Source organism: Dromiciops gliroides, chromosome 1 (assembly GCF_019393635.1).
Source record: "Dromiciops gliroides isolate mDroGli1 chromosome 1, mDroGli1.pri, whole genome shotgun sequence".
Classification (NCBI taxonomy): domain Eukaryota; kingdom Metazoa; phylum Chordata; class Mammalia; order Microbiotheria; family Microbiotheriidae; genus Dromiciops; species Dromiciops gliroides.
The window spans coordinates 642,635,428-642,659,772 of NC_057861.1; the positions used below are offsets into that span (position 1 = coordinate 642,635,428).

The following is a 24,345-nucleotide window of genomic DNA, read 5'->3' on the forward strand; positions in this document are numbered from 1 at the left end:
GTCCTCCTGAATCCTGGGCCGGTACTTTATCCACTGGGCCCCCTTCATTTTTAATTATATCCCTCTCTCATTTCCTACCAAACAAACCATTCAGGCAGGATAAAAAAGAGGGTGAACAAAGCAGTTCAGCAGTGTTTACACTGTTACATAGTGTTACTCATCTACTGTTTCTTTTGTCAACAAAAAGGGAGATATATTCTGATATATTTGATTTGGTACAAGCTTGGTTACTACATTTCACAGCATTCTGTTTTGACCTTTTCCCCTGTTGTTCTCTTAATTAACATTGTTGTAGGGCGCAGCTAGGTGGCAGAGTGGATAGAGCACTGGCCCTGGATTCAGGAGGACCTGAGTTCAAATCCAGCCTCAGACACTTGACACTAGTTGTGTGACCTTGGGCAGGTCAGTTAACCCTTATTGCCCTGCAAAAAACCAAACCAAACGTGGTTGTAGTCTTTGTATGTATTATTTTCATGGTTCTGCATATTTTCCTTTGAATGAGTAAATTTAGGGTTTTTGTGTGCTTCTCTGTATTCTTCATATTCATTGTTTTTATAGCATAATAATATTCCATTTAATACATTTACCACAGTTTATTTGGCTTTTCTTTAAATAATGGACATCCACTTTGTTTCTAGTAATCATATTATCATTGATCTCTTTGTTGTAAATATTTATAAGAAGGATTTATGAGTCAAAGTTTACAGATATTTAAGCTGATTTTGTAGCATAATTACAGATTGCTTTGAGAATTATTAGATCAATTTACAGCACCTCCAATATTGCTTCTTCCTATCTTTTGTTATTATTCTAAATTACTGGATGTGAGCTGAAACCTTAGACTTGTGTTTTGGTTTCAATTTCCCCTTAATATTAATATTAGTGATCTGAAAAAAATTTAAATATGATTTTTAATTGTTTGAAATTCTTTTTTAAAGTATGGTTTTTTTGTATTCTTTGAATTCCTATTGAGGAATGAATGATTCACCTTTATATGTTTTTGTGAATTACATATCTAGGATATTAATAACTTTATCAGTGATGTTTGATAGAAAGATTTTCCCTCCAATTTTTCCCATCTTATCCTTTTTATGTCGGTTTTTTTATGCAAAAATGGTCAATTTTATGAAATTTTAATCCATTTTTCTTTCACTCAATTAATATTCTGTTATGATCATATGCATTATTATGATCATCCATATTCTTTGTGGGATCAAGAATTCTCCTAATCATTTATGTGCAGGGTCTTTGATTTAGTTTTCTTTTGATTAATAAAAAATCATGTTTTCCTTCCCAAGAGTTTTAAATACCAACAAAATAATAGTTCTGAGGAACAATGGTCAGAACAAAGTTAGGAACAAAAATTTCTAGAACTGAAAATATCCTGTAAAAAAATATTCCTTTTCCAACTGATTAAAGAATAGAAAAAATATGATCAGAGGAATAGACTAGTTGAAGAAGAAGAAGAAGAAGTAACAAATCTACCTAGACTCAGGAAGACAAGTTCATATCTGACTTTAGGTACTTAATAGATATATGCTCTTGGGCAATTTTCTTCACCTCTAACTCTGTGTCCTCATCTGAAAATAGGGATAATAATATCACCTAGAGTTGTTGGGAGAATCAAATGAGATAATACTTGTTAAAGTGCCTGGCGTATTTTAATTTGCTATATAGATACCTTGTTATTTTATAGTTATTTTGAATTGTCTATCTTTTTCTATCATTAACTCCTCTTTTTTTTGCTTGTATTGAATAGAAACTTCGATGATTTCTATGGGCTTAATTTGTATAGTGCCTTTTGGTCAAAGCTATTAAACACTAACTTTTAAGTTGCAACTTTCACAGCTTTATAGAATAGACTGTTGTATCATTGACCCATCCCATTTATGCTGAGGAAAGGACCATTTTATTTATTTATTGTTGGTGTTTGTTTGATATGAAAAATGTGTTTGTGAATTTAAAAATTATTTGTCTTATGCCTGTGTTTTCTTCATTTAAAAAAAATTAACTTGATTCTACCATCTTTGCTAATTATCATTCTATAGTTATCTTTCTCTTTTTGGCTAATTTCTTTGAGGCCATTTATATCAGAGCCTCCAATTTCTCTTTTTCCATAGTCTTTTTTTCTATTTTTCTCCTACTTTTAAAATAACATTTTATTTTCAATCAGTCGCAATTTGCTTTCTTGGCTTTTCCCCTAGTTGATGACAAATGAAAAAGAAAATAATTGTTCCAAATATGTATAGTAAAGTGAAACAAACTTTTATACAGTCCATGTTCATGTGTGTGCGTGTGTACACACACATGCATACACGTATGCATACATGCATGCATGTATACACACATTATATATTGTGTAGTTGTTTAGTCATTTCAGTCATGACCAACTCTTTGGGCCCCTATTTGAGGTTTTCTTGGCAAAGATACTGGAGTGGCTCCAAGTCTATGGTGCCTTTTAATGACAGGATCTGAGCCATTAAAGCACCCCTTTGTTTTACCAAGTGGAATTCTTTCCTTTTTAATCAACAAAGGACACATATAATGGCATCTTTATCTCAGCAAGTCCACAAGGTGTGCCATTACAGAGATGACATTGACTGTAAGAAATGGTAAGTGACAGCATGCTGATTTTCATCTCAACCATTATTGAGCTCCTTTTAGTTTGTTGTCTGCGTCATACTTATAAAGATTACAGAGTCAGCTTATAGGTTGGTAGTGATTGACAACGTCTTTCTGTCCTCCTTTTTGGGTAATATAACCTACACTATATTTCATTCTTTTGGTATCTTTGCAATTGGCAGTGGGTGTTTTTGAGGAGGGAAGGATTTTTAAGATACATGGATCTGATTCTATCATTTTTCAGTCATGTCATACTCTTTGTGAGCCCATTTGAGATTTTCTTGGCAGAGATACTGAAGTGATTTGCCATTTCTTTCTCCAGCTCATTTTACAGATGAGGAAACTGAGGTAAAGGGGTTTAATTGATATGTCTAGGGTTAGACAGCAACTAAGTATCTGAGGCCAGATGTGAATTCATGAAGATGAGTCTTCCTGATTCCAAACCCAGCACTCTATCCACTGAACTACATTGCTCCCCAGCAGTCTACCATTATCTTCAATGTAAATCGAAAAAGACATCTAGCAAGAAAGCATAGTAACAACTGGCTAGGTACACAGAGCATTCATTTTTTTTTAAATAATAGAGGAAGAGAGCCCCAAATAATTACATTTTGTTTTCTTTTTAAATTTCAAAATATCTTTGTTGTAGGGGAAGGACGATCATGGAGATTCTGTAGCCTCACCTCACTAAATTGTTTCTCATAAGCATTCAAGCTGTATTCTTCTTTTCTTAAGCCTTATATTTAGAAGGTATAGCAATTCACTGTGTGCCATCAATAACATGTGCTTAAAATCCAGGTGGGAGGTTGACAAAAGGAAAAAATGAAGGAAGTAGATAAATAGTGAATTGAGAATATGAGCTAGGAATAAATGCTGTATTGATATTCTTTTCCTTCTCTGAGATAGAATAAAACATTCAAGTTCCATTAGCATTGAAAAGGGGGAAAAAGTATTTTCTCCACTCCTCACTCTTCTCCTTCCTGCCCCCCTACTTCCCCTTTCCCCCACTCCTATCTTCCCTGCCAATACTTTGCCTTTAGCTACAAAATAGATTGGTATTCTTATAGTCTGCTAACAGTGGTTACTGTTTCAAAGTGGGGGAATAAAAGGAAGTACATGAGGAAAACAGTTTTCTTCATTTTCTTTTTTTAAATGGAAGTTCTGGGATACTCAAATGAAAATGTATAGAAAATAAAATTTTTGCAAATGAATACAGTTGTTATTAATTGCTATTAGTAAACTAGAAGGCTAGAAGGGACCTCAGTCACTGTCCCATTCTTCATTAAAAGTTCCTTGGCTGATATTCCCAACAATGGTTAGGTATAATTATTCAAAGGTTTTTCCTCCCCAAATTCAAATTTGCCTCTGCCGTTTCTACCCACTGTATTAAGTCCTGCCTTATGGGACTAAGAAGAACAAATGTAAACCCTCTTCCACCTGACAATCCTTAAAATACTTGAAGACAGTTTTCATATCCCAGAGCCCTTCCCCAAATGTTCAGTTCCCTCAGCTTACCCTTTTATATTTCCCCCTTCCTCCTGTTTACCCTTTATCTGGGCATGATTTACCTAGTCCTTCTTAAAATGTCGTGCCCATAATTGAAGACAATGCATTGGAGCTAGTCTGATGAGGGCAGACTATAGCTAAATCGTTAGCCATATTGTTTGATAGAAATTGCTGAGTGGTAACTAGAGAACTGGGCTGGGAGTCTGGAAGACCTGAATTCAAATACAGCCATGATCCATGGGATTTAATTTAAAAGCATTGGGAGCTGATGAGATCACCAGGTGAAATAACATAGAGGAAGAAGAGAAAAGGACATAGGACAGAATCCTGAGTGACATCTCAGGTTAGAGGTTATGATCTGGAGGAGGCTCCAGCAGGAGAGAAAGACCAGTGAAATGGATGGAAAGAGTAGCATCAGGAAAACCTGGAGAGTAGAGAGTATGAATGAGAGTCATCAACAGTGTCAAAGACTACAGACAAGTCAAAGAGAATGAGGATCAAGGAAAAGCCATTGGAGTTGTAGATAGCAGTTTCAGTGAAATGATATGGTTGGAAGCCAGATTGTAAGGGGTTAAAAAGAGAGTGAAAAGAAAAAGTAGAGGCATCTATTCTCTCCTGCCTTTTCAAAGAGTTTAGCTACAAAGGGCAAAAGAGATTTAGGATAATAATGGGGATGGGGAGACTGAAAATAAGTGAGAAAGTAGGGATGACAGGACGTTCTGTTGGAAGAGGTGGGATGGAATGGGATCTTTTGAACACATAGAGGAGTTAGCCTTGGTAAGGAGGAAGGTCACTTTATTAGGGGAGATATCAGATGAAGAAGGAGAAAGTGGCAGAAGGCATCTGAGTGACAGGAAATGTGGAAGAGGGGAGCCTCAACTCAAAGGCAAAGTTGTTCTTCTTTGCACCAGATTCTCCACATTCCAATTGGGAGATTGGGTGGCAGCAGGAGATAGAAGATGGCTTGTCCTGATCTGGATGGAAGTGGTTGCTTTGGAGCAGATGGGAAGATGCCTGGCCTGGTCCCAGCAGCCTTTCCTCAGGGGACATGCTGCACCAGTAAGAGATGAAAGGCTTAGGGCACAAATGCAGGTGTGATCTGAGTAGCAGCAGGAAGTGGTAAACTCCCTGTATAGATGGAAGACACCTGGCTTGGCACTTGGCAGACTTTCCTCAGGGGACACTGTGCCCAGGAGGAAATGGAATGTTCCAGGCAAGTTGCTTAACCTGTTTGCTAGTTTCCTCATCTGTAAAATCATCCCATCTCCCAGCATTGTTGTGAGGATAAAGTGAAATATTTGTGAAGAGCTTAGTATTGTGCTTAGCATATAATAGTCCCTTAATAAATCTCTCTCTCCTTCCCTTCCTTTCTCCCTCCTTCCTTCCTTTTTTCCTTCCTTCCTCCCACCTTCCTTCTCTGTTTCCTTCCCTTCAATGTGACCTAAGATAACATTCACTTTAGTGTTTCCATGTCACACTGTTTCCTCCCATTGAGTTTGTAGTACATTAAAAATCTCAGGTTGTTGTTTTAGGAACTATTCTCTGGCTCTTCCTTTCCCATCTATCTTTCTTTCATTTGTTCATTCTATCATTCGTTCATTTGTTCATCCATCCATCCATTCATTTATTTATTTTTGATAGCCCAGTTATTTAATGGCATTATATAACAACTTCTTTGCAAACCATAGTGTTAGATAGAGTGTTACCTCTATCACTGTTAAGTAACTTTCTCAGGATCACAGACTCTATTTATGTCAGAGGCCAGACTTTATCCCAGACATTCCTGATTCTAGGATGTCTCTTGATTCTACACCAAGCTGTCTCTTTTCCTTTGTTTATGAATTTGATTTTTTGAATCCTTGTTAAAGTTTTCCATTCATCTCCACTCAGATTGACCCATTGTTCTAGACTCTTGACATCTTTCTGGTTTAGAGTCCTGTCATCCCTTATGTTACTAGTCCTTCCAATCTTCATGTCCTCTCCAGATTTGACAAACATTCTATCTTTGCATCCTTAGGCATATCTGGGATCAGATATCATTTTTGACTCTTGCTAGCTTTGTGACTTTGGTCAAATCATCATTCTGTATGACCCTTGGTCTTCTTTTATAAAAAATTCAAAGTTATAATATTTGGACTCCCCCCTAACCCCCACGTCAGCTGAATTTTTCTTATTCCTTGTAGGGTCATTAAAAAAAAAACAACCAAACAAACCATTTAATAAACTTCAAAGCTCTACATACTTCAGTTTGAAAATAATTATTACAAAGCAATTTGGAGGGGCAGCTAGGTGGCACAGTGGATAAAGCACCGGCCCAGTATTTAGGAGGACCTGAGTTCAAATCTGGCCTCAGACAGTTGACACTTATAGCTGTGTGACCCTGGGTAAGTCATTTAATCCTCATTGCCCTGCAAAAAAGCCCAAAACAAAACCAAAACTAAGCAATGTGGGATAGTCTAGAAAGTCATGATGCTGAGATATCATTTTCAGTGTCATGTCCAGAGTTTCTTCTTTTCTTCATCAGTGATATTTGGGAACCCAATGATTAGACATTTTATTTTAGCTCTTAAATAGTTTTTGCTTGCAGTTATATAGGATGAAATGGTTATAAAAAACTAAAATCCTACAGGTTTGCAAGTAAAATTTGAATTTAAAATCACTATCAAATGCTGAGAACTCCTTGTTCGAATCCAGTTGCTAAATTTATGTAGTTTGATTACTGAGATATAAAAATGCTCTCAAATTACTGCTCTTATCACATCAAATCCATGTATAGTCATTGTTTCCATAACATATTGTGTACTGTGCACACATAGAAGTACAAAACAAAGCACCTATCCACAAGGACCTTTTAATCCATTTGTGAACGTAAGGCATAATCTTTCCCCTCCTGGCTATACTTATGGCTCCTAGTCTTTAAAACTATGCTGTCTTTTCATGCAATTTTCCTCAATCTTTGGGTTCTTCTCCACCAGGCACATCCAACCAACCCTTCTCAGTATGAGCCATTAGTCTTCTCCTATTGGTCAGTTTCCTCCTGGAGCCTCCATTTTATGGAGGGGCCTGGGCTAGTTTTACCTTTTAGGCCTGGCTCTTGGCTTCTTGACTTCAAAACCAACACCCCATACCCACAAGGAATCTTCATTCCCTTCCCCTCCAACCTTCCCCTTTTAAGCTCTTTTTATTTTTATTTTATCTTTAAGCTCCAAGAAGGCAGGGAATGTTTCTTTTTGTTTGTATTCATATTCACCAGAACTTTCAGAAGTAAGCCTTGTACATAGTAAGTTCTTGTGTCTTTCTTTCCTTTATATTTTGGATCCCAAAATAGTAAATGTAAATTTTTTGAATGTTTTGGTTCTCAATACAATCCCTACAAAGGTATCCAAAAGAACTTTGGGGACTTTGATTCAATTTAGACATTTCTGTGTACATCTTATTATTTTTCCAAATGTTGCAGCCCTTACCTAGTTTCCTGTCTGAGGAAATTGAAGATTCAGATAAAAAATGCTTTTCCTTGTGTAAGGGCCAAATTTAATATGAGAAGAGTTAATTGGGCAGCTTACCTTATTATTGAGGTAAGAAAAGAAACAGCCTCTTTCAAAAACAAAACAGGTTTATTAATGGGAACAAGTTTAAAACAATATCTGAATCACACAAGTGAGATTCATAGAACTAGAAATAATGTATAAATCTCTGGAGTAAAAAGGCCCCAGGCACCCGAACCTGCCTCCAGCCTAGCCAGCTCCAGAGATAGCTTTTCCTCAAAAACAAAACACTCAAAACTCACCACACCTGAAATCGGCAGCTTTAAGGAGAATCAGTTGTGCAGTCTCTTCTGTTTTTGTCCAAAGGTCAAACACCAGCAGCTCCTCTAAAATGTGTCTCCTTTCCTTTTTCCCTCAGAACCCTCTCAAACTACCTTTCTTTTCACTGAATCCCTAAGCCCTCTAACTGAATCTCAACTGTATCTCCAACTGTCTTTTCCACAGGAAGGGGAGGGTCAGTTCTTAGCCATGCTGAGTCCTTGATTGGTTCAGCACACCCACATGGTCTGTCCCCATTATAATCTAGCCAGACCCATGTGGGTGTGGCAAAGCTATTATAGGAATGCTTAGTTACATAATTTCAATAAATGTTCCCTGTGGTCAGAGTTCCTCTTGTTTGTTCAATTACCTCCCAAAATACACACCCAACCTTACATTTTTTTCATCCTGACCATAATAAAGCAAAGATAGGGTTATAAAAACCCCAAATCACAACTAATTCCTTACACACGGAAAGCACTGTAGACGTTGCCTTCATTTTTTTCCTGAATGCTGTCTTAACTCAATAAAATTATTATACTGAAAACCCAACATTTTTGAAAAGGGTTTAATCAAGTTTGTTCTTTGAAACTTTGTATATTATAATTTTTGAAATTCTGCAGTAAAAAGAAAGAAATTCTGTATTGAAAACCTGGTTTGTGGACTAAAATTCTAAAGTGAAAACTTCTTTTCTGTCTTAGTGACTCATTACCTCCCTTTATTTCCTCCAGGACATTTGAAACTATATATAATGCCTCCCAGGACTGAGATTTTGCTCAAGTACCTGAAAAATAACAGATGCTGCTGTGTTCTTCATAGCAGAGAATGGTTCTATACCCAGCCAAAAAGCATCAGTGGAACATAACCCCAAGCAAGAAAATCATTGTTGTGATTGGCAAAAGAAATTGTACTGTATTAGAGTCTATGGCTTTTCACATCTGCTAGGTTAGCTCAGCAAGTACCAGCAGGAAGCAGGCCCTTCTACAAATGGCCCCAGTGTTTTTCTTCTGAGAACTCCACCTTATTTTAGCAAGCAAAATTTATTGAGAGAATTTTAGGTATTTAAATAATTTCCACAAGTTTTTAATCTAAATTTAATTTTGGGGTCATTCTTCATTCTTGTTTACTTAATCCTTTTTTGGGATTTGATATTTAACCATCTGCATATATTTAATTTTTAAGTTGTTTTTTTATTTGACTTTTATGAATTTTATTACTTTACTTGAAAGTTAGTGATTCTACTTTGATTTTTCTTTCTATTTTTTTAGATTAGCATTAGGATAAATCATAAGAACAGTACAAAAATACAATCAAATTATCATAAGCTTATTTAAAAATAATTTTATACTACCACCCACAAACATAATTTATACTTGAGTAACAAATAAAACAAAAAATATTTTGATTGATAAACATATTAATTTAAGGGGCAGCTAGATGGCACAGTGGATAAAGCACTGGCCCTGGATTCAGGAGTATACCTGAGTTCAAATCCGGCCTCAGACACTTAACACTTACTAGCTGTGTGACCCTGGGCAAGTCACTTAACCCCAATTGCCTCACCAAAAACATAAAAAAAAAATTAAAAAAATATTAATTTAAGATAATAATATTAATTACTTTTATATCTCCTGATCTATTGTTTGTTTATGTTTTATTGTCTTTTTAGTATCATTTTCATTATAGTTATTAATCCTATGTTAGCAGTTTTTCTGAGTACCACTTAGTAATTCCATCTTTGAAATAATGTGATTTTTATGTAAAATGATTTTGTTCCTTTTTTGCGATTGATAGCTTCATATATAACAAAATAATTTGTAGGATATTATTTTGAACACAATTTACTTAATATTCCTTTTGTCAAAGCAGGGGCTGAATGGTGCAACATTTCCTATAGAATAATATCATCTATAAGGGATTTGACATTCTTCTGTTCTGAATTCTACCTGAAGTGAGAAACTCTAATCCTAATTAATCATAGTATCGTGCAAAATTAGTGAATCATCTGTATTTCTTAACTTGGGGGGGTTCATGTCAGCAGAAAATTTCCTTTTATTCTATTTATTTATTTATCCATTTATTTATTTTTCACAAAAAACAAAAACAAAATAACCAAGAGGCTTGATTTCTTGTTTTATTTATTTCTGGACATTTAAAAGGGAGGGAAATATAGTACTAGTGCAGATTAAAATTTAAAATAAATTGTATGATTTCACACAATAGATTGTTAAACTTTTACCCAGTCACTCTAATTGTATGCAAATTAAATGCTGGGAAATAGGATAGTTCTGCCATCTTTACCTAGAGCAGGTGGCTTTTCGCTTTGGAGAGAAAATTTCCTTTCCTTTTCTTTTCTCTTTTTTTAGAATTTAGAATTTTAATTTTTTTCCTAAATTACATGTAAAAACAAATTTTAACATTGACTTTTAAAACTTTGTGCTCCACATTCTTTTCTTTCCTCCCTCCCCACCTCCCCATAAGAATTCAAGCAATTCAATGTAAATTGCAATTTTTTGCAATGCAAAAAATTTTGCAATGCAAAACATCTCATTAAACAGACAAAAAAAAAACCTTTAGAAAAATAACTTAAAAAAACTACACTTCAATCTGTATTCAGATACCATCAGTTCTTTCTCTGTAGATGGATTGCATTTTTCATAAGTCCTTCAGGGTTGCCTTGGATTATTGCATTGCTGAAAATAACTAAGTCATTCGCAGCAAATCATCTTACAATATTGCTGTTATTTTGTATACAGAACATTTCACTTTGCATCAGCTCATGTATGTCTTTCCTGATTTTTCTGATAGCATTCTGCTTATCATTTCTTATAGCACAATAGTGTTCCATCACAATCTCATCCCATAATTTGTTCAGCCATTCTCTAATTGATGGACATCACCCCAATTTTGATTTCAACCTTTTTTTTTTCTTTTAGAATATCAACCTATTAGTGGTATTAATAGGTTGAAAAGTATGTATGATTTTATAGCCCTTAAGCTATAGCTCCAAATTGCTCTACAGAATGTTTGAATCAGTTTACCAAGAGTATAAAAATAGTACTTTTTTCCAATTACATGCAAAGACAATTTTTAATAAAATTTTGACTTCCAAAATTTCTTCTCCCCCCCCTCCCTTCCCAACACTTGGCATTTTATATAGCACTTTATTCCCCAAGGGTAAGCAAGTTGACTTGCCCAGGGTCACACAGCTAATAAGTGTCAAGTGTTTGAGGCTGGATTTGAACTCAGGTCCTCCTGAGCCCAAGGCCAGTGCTCTATCTACTGTGCCACCTAGCTGCCCCCATGTAAAACATTTTTAAGAAATGGGATATAGTCTTTATTAAGATAATGGCAGCCCCCATTGCAGTCTTATAATGGACATATTTTTGCCATACTGGTCTCTCTTTCTGACAATGCCTTTCGGTTTTCAAGGGTGTTCTCTATGAGTTAGAGTTTGTGAGGACATTTGGTGATCATCTTTGAAGCCCTCTATGTCATACAATATAACTCCATTGTGCCTGATGTGATAATTAAAAGATAAAGTCTCTATTTTCTGACTGGCTTTTCCTAGGGTAGTAAGCACTATTTATTCCATGAGCAGTACCAGGTTTAATATGTGTGAAAGTGGGATGGGAGTGGGTGTGTGTGTGGGGGGGTAGGTGTTAATGCTCTGTGCTTGTAATTGGTAAATTAACATTTAAAGTTTTAATATAAAGCCTTTTTCCTTTGTAGTAAATGAATAGAGATCTTTTGCAATATTAAGCTACAGCTACAAAACTAGAATCTGTTATGCCAATGGAAGATGTTCATCTTGTAGTCTCTTTGTTCAATTTAGAATAAATTACCATCCCTTTACATATGGATAATTTAACACTGGTCATAGTGATTAAAGGCTCAGTAATTTTACTGATGTTGAGGAATGGAAACATCTTGCTGGCCAGCTCAGCCAAAAACCATGTTTAGTTTGTAGAACTAGCATTTAGAAATTTCTATCAATCATATGAGCTTTAAGGAAGAAACCTAAGCATTATGATAACAAATAGAATGTTTTGAGAACTACAATGCTGAAACCCTAAGGTTCTCCCCTACCATTAAAAACTATTTTTTGGGTATTGTGCACCCTAATTCTGAATGGTGCAGAGAGCACATTATAGGACAAAGCACATCGAAAGAATACCAAAGAATTGGGTTTAAATTCTAGGTCTGCTACTTAATCTTGGGCAGGTCATTTCATCTGTTTAAACCTCTGTTTCATCATTTGAAAAAATGAAGAGATTGGATTAGATGATTTCCAAAGTCCCTTCTATCTTTAATTCTATGAGGTAAGGTGATGATGTGACTACACTTTCAGAGAGTTTACAGTTCTATCAACAACAACTGGCATTTTATATAGCACTTTAAGGTTTATATAGTATTTTAGAAATCTTATCTCATGTTATTCTCAGAACAATCCTGGGAATTAATTTTTAAAATTTGATTTATAGATAATAGCAACAACTTTGCTTTTATCTCCATTTTATAGATGTGAAAACTGAGACAGACAGAGTTTAAGAGATATGTTCAGTTTCACACATTTAATAAGTGTCTCAGACTGGATGTGTGAATTCAGGTACTTTTGATTCTAATTCTTGCCGTCTGGTTCACTCACTACACAGCTGCCTAAAATATAGATGAATGGATGGTTGGGATGGATGGACAGATAGGAGACGTTTTGTGAGGGATCTAATTTTGGAAAGTACCCTTGGGAAAAAATAAAGTGGGGAGAGAGATTGAAGGCAAGGTTCACCAGTGAAAATTAGACTGCAGTAGCTATACCCATGATTGGGACAATTAAAATGTAAGAAGTTTTTACTAGCAGCACCACTCAGCTAGTAAAATGATGAAAATGTATTATCTACTTATTTTGTAACTGTTTAATCTGAAAGCATAGTTCTGATTCTTATATTTTCTCTATGCAATTTAATCTAAGTAAAAGAACTCTGTTTCTTCATTGACAGTATGTCTGTTGAGCTGCACCTTTCAGCATTTCTGTTCTAACTTTCTGTATTCAAGGACTTATACTTAGGCAAGAAACATTTGGAGCCAAATGGCATCATTGGCGTATTCCTGGGAGAAAACTTTCCTTTCTCCTATCCCTTCCCTTCCCTTTCCTTTCCCTCTCCTCCCTTTCTCTCTTTCCCTCTTCTTGCCTCTCCCTCTCCCAGTATACTAGCAATATTTTTTTTAACTGCCCAATTGTGTGTTCACCTGATTGTTTTTCTGACAAACAATACACTTTAAAGCTGATATGGTAGTTCTAGTTGAAGTTGATGTTCTTTCTTGACTTGTAATCTGCCTCCTATGTCTTTATTTCCAAAATAATGTGAGTAGTTTCTGACCAGTGAATTTCTAGGCTTTTATCATTAAGAAAGGGATTTAAAATGGCAAAACTATGTCACAAAATACCATTTCCCCCCTAGAAACTGGCAAGCTCTGTGGAGCAGTTGTAGTCTAGTGAAAGGCTTTTTACTGTAGAATCATATTATATTTTTTGCTTAAGGATCATAACTTGAATGGGAAAAGCATTTTAGTAGAAGAGTTGCTTGGTAGCCATGTGAATTTTCTTTATTCTTCCCCTTGTTAGCACTGACCATGTGAAATGGCTTTTGAAATTAAAACTTTTCTAATTTATGCTTCTTCCTCTCTGTGCCCCCAGCTGTCTTCATACAGAGCTGATTAATTTTTATAGTGCTAAAAGAATGGTTTTCTAAAAGGATATTTAACAAACTAATTGGCTGAAGGGGTAGCTAGATAGTGTAGCGGATACAATTCTAGGCCTGTTGACTTGAGATTAGCGATAGCTGATAACACACTTACTAGCTGTCTGTGTGACATTGAGCTACAAACAATCTCTCTCTGACATAGTTTCCTTAACTATCAAATGTAGATCATAGTAGCACCTACCTCACAGGGCAGTCATGAGGATCAAATGTGATTGTACTTGAATGCTTAGTATATTGCATATCCCATAGTACCTTAATAAATGCTTGTTTCCTTCCCTCCCTCCTTTCCTTCCTTCCTTCCTTCTTTCCTAGCAATTCTTAAAGATATATTCTAGAAAGAAAAAGATCCCCAAATCTCTATCCTCACCACATTAATAAAAGTCTCCTTCCAAGATGCACTCTGATGCTATAAAGTCTGGTGGTGGAATACAAGATATAGTAGGTTTTGCCAAGCTGGTGAAACTTCCAGTTCTAACTCAATGACAGATTTTATGTCTTAACCAGGTACCAGCCTCTCACCACCAGAAAGTTAGACACCGGGTAACGAAATTTTTTTTTCTAGCTTCAGAAATTCACAAAGAATACACACAGACACACACAGACACAGACACACACACACACACACACACACAGACACACACACACACACAGACAAAGAGGTTTTAAATACGCTTTTATTGAGGGAGTACCTATGCTGTTGAATTCAAATCCTTGGATTGTTAGAAGATAGCATAAAGTTTGCTTAAGAACTGTGTTTGATTCCACTTTTCCTCTTCTGATTCTGAAATAAATGACAGCGTTCAGAGTGATTTCCGCAAGCTTTTGATTTAAGGATGATAATATCCAAGAAAAGGAAATGTTAGAGAATTAGTTTTGCCATTCATTAAATAACCACAGTATCCTTTGCTTATATTCTTAATAATTGTCCCCTTGCCTGCCTGCCTCGTAGAGATGTTATAAGAACTAATTTGATTTTTAAACCAAACAAAAACTTCAGAAACTGAAATGCAGTATGGTATATTTTTATTCCATATTATTTTATAAATTGTTTTATATAGTGAGATAATTATGTGTTTTGGAGACTATATTAATTTTTTTAAGGAAAAAATTCAGCTTGAAATATTAAGGACAGAAGTAAAATTTGCTGGTTTTGTGCTCCAGAAAAAAAAAAATCACATCCTTTTTTACCCCTTTTAGACATCAGAAGATAGGAGAATTAGAGATCTGGGCAAAGTTCAAAACAAATAATGAATGAGAGATGGCCTGACTGAATAGAAATCAAATGAGAGAAATAAGACATTCTTATAGGAAGAAAAGAGAATAGTATTTCTTTCGATTTAGAAATGTGATAGGCATTGGAAGAGATAGGATACCACCCAGAGCCAAGGAATAATTTGTTTAGGGAAAACATTATTTCTTTAATGACTTGAGACCATGGATTTATAAAATTGGAAAATCACAATAATAATATAAATCCACATTTGAGAAGCAACAAGGTCAAAGATTCAGAATGAAGTATAGAAAAATCTGGATGATTGTCAGAGGCAAATTTCAGGAGAACTAATTTTTTAGGGCTAAAATGGTTCATGAAATTAGAAAATTAGGTCATGTAGTGCAACTCAATGTAGAAAGCACCTATATTAATGTTCTAATGAATGGCTGTACCTTTTGCAAGAAAGTAATATTCAAAATACTACTGCCTCTATATTCAATTTAACAAGTCCTTTCCTTCTCCATAGTAGTCTTTACATTATATTTACCTCCAATTGAAAGACTTAAGCACAGGAGCTTTTCCAAAGTCTTCTCAATATCCGTAAGCCTTTCCTGATAACCTCATCTATTTAACTGAAGAGATTGAAGCTATGTATCTTGAGAGGTATTGCCTTTCTTCTACACCTCAAAACCTCCCTCTGTCCGTATTAGTTCTCTTTCTGTCCAACTTCAAAGATAATTTGTAATCTTTTCTCTCTTTCTCTCTCCTCGCTTTCCCTCCTCTCTCCTTCACTCCTCTTTCCTCCTCTCCCCTCCTCTCTCTCTCTCTCTTCTTCCCCCCCCCCCCCCCAAGCTTTTCATACCTGGTTCCAGCCTACCTTTCAATATTTATTTCTTCTTATTTCTCTAAATGCAGTCTGTATTCCAGCCTAAATGGTTCTCAAACTCTATAATATACTCCCTCCTCACCTTTATCTCTTAGGATCCCTGACTTCCTTTAAAGCTCAGCTCAGGTCCTTCCTCTTACAAGAAGCCTTTCTTTGTATTCCCCTGCCCCCAATCCCCTTGCAGTAGTGCTCTCTCCTTCCTCCTCAAATAATCATGTACATATTACCCCTCTTCTTACATTTTATATTCACCAACAGACTGTTCTTGAGTACAGGAACTATTTCTACTGAGTTTAGCAGAGTATCTACCAGAGTGCTTTGCTTTTAATAGGTATTTAATAAACGCTTGTTGGTTTGGGTTAAATCAGTGAATCCATCTACTTCCAAACCTTCAGTGATCTTTTCTATGACTTTTAGATCAAGTAGATATCTAGGCCATATCTCTCCTCCAGCTATTGTGCTTTCCAAATGCCTCTTGGCTATCCCCATTTGCATGTTTCACTGGAACCTCAGATTCCATATATTAAAAAGCCAATTTAACAATTTCCCCTCCTAAAATCTAATCCTCCTCCTATCTTAATTGTTTTTGATATGATCTTACCAAATCACCTAATTTCAGTCATCTCTAACTTTTCCTTCTCCTTTATCCTCTGTGTTCATTGAATTTATAAATTATTACCTTTCTGCTTCCACAACATCTCTTACTTTAATTAAACTCCTTATTGCCTTTCACTTGCGCTATAGTAATGGCCTCTCTACTGCTCTCCCTGTCTTTGGCCTCTTCCATTCTCCAATCCATTTTTCACTCACCTGCTGAAATATCTCACTAATGGAGAGGTTTGACTGTGCCACAGCTACTCAAAATATTTCAGTTAGGTCTTTTTATTGCCTATGGAAAGAAATGTAATCCCATATAGACTTTGTTAATTTAAAAGCCTAAAACATAATTCTGTTTTCTCTTGTACTTAAGAATACTGTCTCCAACCTATTTCTAGCCTTATTTTATAGTGTTCTTCTTGAAATGTTCAGACTATTAGCCAGTCCCTGATTTTTTCTGTAATCTGTACATCGTATGTCCTCCATTGTAGGTGTTGCTTAAAATCAGGATACCAAGATTGCTTTCAATAATAAAGAAAAAGAGTATTATGTGCAGACAAATGTAGTTGGATGCATAAAGCCAAATGAATAAATACAAGTAAAAGCTTAAAAATGTGATTATTACTTTTAAAAAATGTGATCTTTTAAATTTCAATGTAATTTATAGGCTCTCAAAATACACAGTTTTTAGACTCTATCCAATCGTGTCACTTTGAATTACAAAAAAACTGCTTTGTGTGCTTCGAAATAGATCACATCTATCGTATGGTGAACTTGTAATGTGTGAGCATATTAGTTACTCATTTAAATTTAGCAAATATTTAATAGTCAATCAACAGATATTTTAAAGTTTTAAATTTCTGCTATGTGGTCTCTGTTACATTGGGGATTCCTCCATAGGGTAGGTGGTTGGTCCGATTGATTCATAAAATATTTTTCAATTATAAGGTAAGAATTTTGGTTACTTTTCAACTTTATAATTAAATTCAGGAACAAGGACTTTCCATTTTCATTGAAATTGTCAAAAACTTTTTAGTTAGTTCTATCTTCCTACAAATCTTTTCTCATGATGAATACTTGTTCAACTTTCAAGTCAGCTTCGTCAATAGCGCCTATGTTGAATAGAAGGATTATCAAGAATATCTTTCTGCTAGTTGCTGAGCACATTACAAACATTTTACAAAATCCCTGGTTCTTATTGGTTGAAGAATCTGCTAACTAGAATTATTGAACACATAACAGTACAAACATTAACAGTGCTGAGATTGTTCTCTCTTCTGTTTACCTACATGTGTGCATCATGTCCCTTTAATTATGCTAGGGCCTAAGAAGGCAAAGAGCATAACACGTACATTCTAATTTTTTTCTAGCACCTTAGGTCTCCTGCACATAGCACACGTTGACTTTGTGCTTGGTAAAGTAGACTGATTGCCATCACAGTCTAGGACAGACCATATCACTCCCCTCCTTCCTATTCAATGAACTTCAAAGGCTTTTTGTTACCTCCAGGATCAAAAAGACAATCTTCAGTTTGGATTTTAAGATCCAGCCCCTTCCTGCCTTTGCAATGTTCTTACACCTTACTGTCTATTCCACAATACAGTGACTGTAGTCTCCTTGGTCTTGCTCATACAAGACATTCCTCCAGACCTTGTGTACTTTCATGGGCTGTTTGCCAAGCCTGGGGTGCCTACCTGGTGATCTCTGTCTCTGGGACTTACTGGCTTCTTTCAGGCTTCAGCTAAAATCCCACCTTCCTAAAGATGCCTTCCTGGGGCCTCTTCATTCAAGCATCTTCCCTCTGAGATTACCTCTCATTTAGTGTGTGTGTGTGTGTGTGTATGTATGTACATACATATGCACACACACATATAACACATATATCTTGTATGTATACACACATATATAGACATATACATAATGTAGAATCTTCATAGTTGTTTGCATGTTGTCCCCTCCATTAGATTGTGAGCTTCTTAAGAGTAAGGACTGGTTTTTTCCCAATGCTTGGTACATATTAGGCACATTTTAAAAGCTTGCTGACTTGACTTGATGAACTTTTCCTGCCCTTTCTGGCAAAGCCATATATGATTGATACCTTCCCCGATTGTATGTCTTTATAGTGTTTTGATCCTCTAAATTTAGCATATCAATCCCTTTAGGACTGATATCTTTGTGCCTTGCTTGTAAAAATAGGTTCACTGAATACTTTGGGTTTTTTTGTTTTGGGGTGTTTTTGGTGAGGCAATTGGGGTTAAGTGACTTGCTCAGGGTCACACAGCTAGTAAGTGTCAAGTGTCTGAGACCAGATTTGAACTCATGTCCTCCTGACTCCAGGGCTGGTACTCTATCCACTGCACCACCTCACTGCCCCTCACTGAATACTTGGAGTAAAGATTTATAGTTTTTATAATTACTTCAAATAGAAATGAAAAGTAGGAAGATCCTGGAATTCGTCGCTTATTCTGTTGATGATTATGATTTTTACCATTTAATATTTTATGAAAAATTAAACTAAATTTACTGCATGGCATGGTTAATTCATGTCACATACAGATCTTACTATTTCAAGATCAAGATATAATTACATTTTTTCTAATTAGCAAGAATCCAGTATTTCTATGTGTTTTCTTTTCTTTAAGAATTGCCTGAGGTTCCGTTGGTTGAGGAGGAAGTACAAGAAACTGAATCCTGGGCCAAGCCTCTTGTCTACCTTTGGCAGACCAAAGCACCAAATTTTGTGGCTGAGCAAGAGTACAATGCAGCTGTTGCCAAAATGGAGCCATACTGTGCTATTTGCACTCTCCTAATGCCCTACTATAAGGTAAGAAAGGTTTAAGGAACCCATGTAAAAAAATGCTTACAGTCTCTGGTGTTTTGGACTGAAATTAAAGTATTTTGATAATATTAAGGTTGATATCTGTTAATTATATAGGTAAGGAGGATGTAATGCACATATATATATATATATATATATATATATATATATATATATATATATACTACTCACTATTTGAGTCCATTTCCATGTCAGTGTTTTTTCATTAAAAAAAATTTTCTTAAGTAAATTTCAAGCAAAGGTCAGTGCTTATTTAATTTTATAATTCCCCCAATCTCTTCCTTTCCCCCTGTCTTTTTAAAAATTTTAAACTAAAGCAATCTTTTTTTTTTTAATATGAAGTTGAAGTTTAACCATCTAAAAACTTGAAAAGGCAAAACCAGACTCATTTCATGATGGTTATTTTGAAATTTTGAAATTTTATCTCTTTACTCTGAACCTTTAATTTTAGTATTGTTTCAGTATCTTCAAAAATTTGAACCTATGGATATACTAGTTGCTCAGTAATTACTACCTGATTGATTTAACATTTTAAACACCTTTCAAGTGATCCTGTTCGGGGTATAATTCAGTATAAGTTGGACAGTTTCTACCTTGTAGGAGTTCAAGTTCTAAAATAATAAAAACACAATAATTCATAATTGATATTTAACAGTGACTCATGACACATTTTCATAGGTAAAGGATATTTATAGATAAAATATGAAAAACATTTCAGGCATCCTTGTTTCTTAGACTTATATGTTGGAAAATTGATTCTCTGCAGACATTTTCAGAGTATAAAAATGACATGTTACTCTTCTAAATTTTCTTAAGTAAAGTAGATACTTTACTCATACACTGTATCTTGGACATATCTTAATGCCTCGAAAAGCTTTATTTCTGTTCATTTTGCCACAGACTATATGCTAAATGTGAGACCAATCATGTAACCTCTCTGCAATTCCATGACTCTTATTAGTTAGGTTTTTTCATTTCTTCAGCTGTTAAAGGTTTTTTCCCTTCTCTCATTTGTCACAAGTTGAAAAATGCTTAGACATAATTAGATAAGGTCCTTGGGTATATGAGAGTTATAGAGATCGAAGAGAAAACAGAAGGCATTTAAAAAAATAATTTTCCCAAAACTTTTATTTTTATCTCACTTACATTTCACATTGCATCATTCCTTCACTTTCCAGATATCAAGGCAAGGACACAAGCATTTAGTAAGGACTTGCTATGTGCTAGATATTGTATTAAACCACTTTGCAAATTTTATTTCATTTGGCTCTATTTCAATTCCTTTTACTAAATAATATGCTTTTAAAAGTCAATATTATAGACAATGTTCTTTATATATAGTTTCCTATCTCTATAAATAGGACAGGAAAGAGAGGCTTCTTATATTTCTTCTTTCAGGCCCACCTTGGTCATTATAATTTTGCAGCTTTTATTATTTATTGTTTTATTTTGTTATTCCGTTCACTTACCTTATTGTAGTCATTATATTTGGAATCCCCTGGGTATCCAAGATTCACAAATCAGTTCCTGAATAGAAGAATAAGATCTATGATGAGAGAAAGTCTTGCTGCCTTTCACTGAAATATAAACATTTTATTTTTCAGCCAGACAACAGTAATGAAGAAAATTATTGTAGGTGGGAGACGAAATCCAATAATGCAACTTCTGCCTTGGAAAAGACCAAGCCACTCATTCCAGAGATGTGTTTTATTTATAGTGAGGATAACACGGAACATTCTCCTTCCAATGCCTTCATTGAAGAGGATGGAACAAGTCTTCTGATTTCCTGTGCAAAGTGTTGTGTACAGGTTCATGCAAGTAAATAATGGATTATTCAATAATTTATAGGCTTTTCAATCTCTGTAGATAAATATAATTTTCTTCTTTGTTGTAGTTCTCAAATATTAAAAATGGCAATTACTCAGCAATTTTTAATACAGTCATCAATTTTTCTGAGTCATTTCCTTAAGGAGAAATTATTTTTTACTTCTTTTGAGAGGCAGTGCATATCAGGCTAATTTTATTTCTCCATGAGGCCATAGTTCTAGAGGACATGTTGAATTTGTTAAGCATTCAGAATTGGCTATATGCCCAAAGCAGTTTTGATTTTTATATAATTGGAAAGATTAGTGATTTGTGTTTTCATGGAACATAGAGTCAGAGATCTACAGCTAGAAAGAACGTCAGTGGTCATTCATCCAACCCACTCGTTTTACAGATGGGCAGAATTAGTCCTTGAGAGGTTAGGAGACACAAGTCATAAGTGGTGAAACTGGATTCAATTCCTAAGTCTCCAGTGCAAATATGAAATGCTGATGCATCATGTTGAATAGGTATTGTTTGATGTATCCAGTATTCATGATCTATTAGATGATCTATTAGTATTATTTCTTTTATCATATTTTAATTTAATCCCTTGAGACTGTCTTGCACAATAAAGAATAGACAACTGCATATTCTCAAATCAGTTACATACTGAGATTAGACGGTAAATAACTAAACCTTGACAGTTTAGAAATTGTGTATTTTCTTTTAAGTATTTTCATTAGCATTTCAGATGCTGAACTTTGAACTAAAGTTTCTTTTCAGTCATTTAGTTTTAGGGCAGCAGTAATCTTTAAAACCTATGCCATGAGGGATAGGAACAAAATTCCTTTCTGAAACCATTTCTTCATTTTTGCTATAATAAATAGCATCCATTTTTACTAATGGAGTGACTTATGTGACTGCTGTGCATTAATAGCTCAGGTATGTGAAAGCTATTAGAGATCTCAATGAGCTAACGCATGGATATGCCTGATTTTTAAAAACAGGTTGCTATGGTGTTCCTTCTCAGGACATCCGTGATGGATGGCTTTGTTCTCGCTGCAAGAGAAGTGCATGGACGGCTGTAAGTAGCTTACCTCCACTTTCCTGCTTGTGCCTAATTTAAAAGATCTATTTTTGTGATTTTTCCTTCCAAATGGAGAGTTCTTTACTTGTAGCATTTTCTATTCCAGCTCATCCTTCAGTTGCCCCAATATTTACTTGAGTCCTTCAAAGGTCCATGATTTCCTAAGAGTGGGTGTGCTTGCAGGAGGCACAGATTGCAACAACCTTTGCCTCAACATATTCTATCATGAGTTTCTGTGGCTTAAAAAAAGTCATCATTTTTTAATCATCAACCTTCTGTCTATAAGCCTTTCTCAACTAAATGAACTATACAGATCTATTCTTTAAGCCCTTTCAGCTTGGTGTTGGACATGCCAGAGTTAGTACACTTGCATGGCTTCTGAATGGGTTCATTGCCCATAATTAAAGGGTAGTCATTAGTACTGATAACTGTCAACTATAGGATGAAATTTAAAATTCTCTCTTTCATCTTCAAAGTCCTTCATTATTTGTCTTTCTCTCCTCATGTACTGTGAGATCCAGTGACACTAGTTTCCTTTATGCTCTGTGTACACCAGCTGTTCACTAAAATGCTTCTTGTCTCCATTTCTTGGCCTCCCTTCCTTTGTCTAATTCCCAGCTAAAATTCTAACATCCTTATGAAGTCTTTTCTGATCCTCTTTAATGCTAATGGACCTTCTTTCTGTTGATTATCTCTAATTAATCTTGTATGGTTTTTGTTTGTACATAATTGCTTTCATGCTGTTTTCTCCATTTAACTCCAGCTCCTTGAGAACAGGGATTAGTTTTTTTTAATCTTTCCTTTGCATTCTTTGTATCCCTAGTATTTAAAAAAGTTCCTGGCACATTTATTGTTTAGTTGTTCAGTTGTGTCTGACTCTGTGACCCTATAAACCATACTGTCCATGGGGTTTTCTTTCTTTCTTTTTTTTTTTTTTTTGCAGGCAATGGGGGTTAAGTGACTTGCCCAGTCACACAGCTAGTAAATGTCTGAGGCTGGATTTGAACTCAGGTATTCCTGAATCCAGGGCCAGCGCTTTATCCACTGTGCCACCTAGCTGCCCCCCATTGGGTTTTCTTGGTAGATACTGGAGTAGTTTGCCATTTCCTTCTCCAGTGGATTAAAGCAAACACAGGTTAAGTGAGTTGTCCAGGGTCACACAACTAGTAAGTGTCTAAGGCTGGATTTGAACTCAGCCTTTTAGCCATGTTGCCACCCAGTTGCCTTGCCTGGTACATAGTTATTTAGTAAATCCTTGTTAAATGTCTTATTACCTCACTAATGACTTCATGTCATCTTTTTTTTTTTTTTTTTTTGGTGAGGCAATTGGGGTTAAGTGACTTGCCCAGGGTCACACAGCTAGTAAGTGTTAAGTGTCTGAGGCCGGATTTGAACTCAGGTACTCCTGACTCCAGGGCCGGTGCTCTATCCACTGCGCCATCTAGCTGCCCCACTTCATGTCATCTTAAAAATTAGTCTGTAGCAGATTATCCACAAGGTCTGTCCTTGGATACATTTTATTCATCATTCTTATTGATTTAGATGTAGATAATGTAGATGAAATTAAGCTAGGGAGGAGAGGAGCTGATACTAAAGTTAGGTCTATAATGTTAGAATCAGAAGGAAACTCAGAGGACTTCTTTGAGTCAAGTCTCCTAATTTTACAAATAAGGATGTTAAGGTCCAGGTTACACAGGTCATTAACACCCGAGGGATAACTTGGTGTCAGGCTCTGATACCAGAACTTGTGCTGGTTCCACTACATTCTGCTGTCTCCCACAGGGAGTGGGAGAGTTAAATAGGTTAGAATGTTATGACTGGGGGCAGCTAGGTGGCGCAGTGGATAGAGCACTGGCCTTGGAGTCAGGAGTACCTGAGTTCAAATTCAGCCTCAGACACTTAACACTTACTAGCTGTGTGACCCTAGGCAAGTCACTTAACCCCAATTGCCTCACTAAAAAAAAAAAATTAAATTAAAAAAAAATAGAATGTTATGACTGATTTAGTAAGATAAAATATTGTACATGGTTCAAACAATAAACTTTAGGAACTACCAGCTAGCAGTTCATCTGAAAACAATTTGTGGGGTTTAGTACACTTCAAACTCAATATATGTCAGCAGTGTTATTTGGGAATAATAAAAGCCTATCCATTCCAAGTCACAGCTGCTATTCTAAGGAAGCAAGGGAGTACTAGTAGTTAGGACTTGAGAGGTGATAGAGTT

The 24,345-nt window shown here is 35.5% G+C and overlaps 1 protein-coding gene across 7 annotated transcripts in view; it reads left to right on the forward strand.

Annotated features, from left to right (window-relative positions):
* The window catches only part of KDM4C (lysine demethylase 4C), a 430,228-nt gene that overhangs the window by 214,953 nt on the left and 190,930 nt on the right, over positions 1 to 24,345 (forward strand). For all 7 annotated transcript variants that reach the window (XR_006353225.1, XM_043966024.1, XM_043965986.1 and 4 more), the window contains 3 exons: positions 19,032 to 19,213; positions 20,833 to 21,046; positions 22,042 to 22,118. Coding sequence is in view for 6 of the 7 variants with exons in the window: in XM_043966024.1 (XP_043821959.1) it covers positions 19,032 to 19,213; positions 20,833 to 21,046; positions 22,042 to 22,118 (473 nt within the window). In the remaining variant the exon portion in view is untranslated. The remainder of the gene's footprint in view (positions 1 to 19,031; positions 19,214 to 20,832; positions 21,047 to 22,041; positions 22,119 to 24,345) is intronic.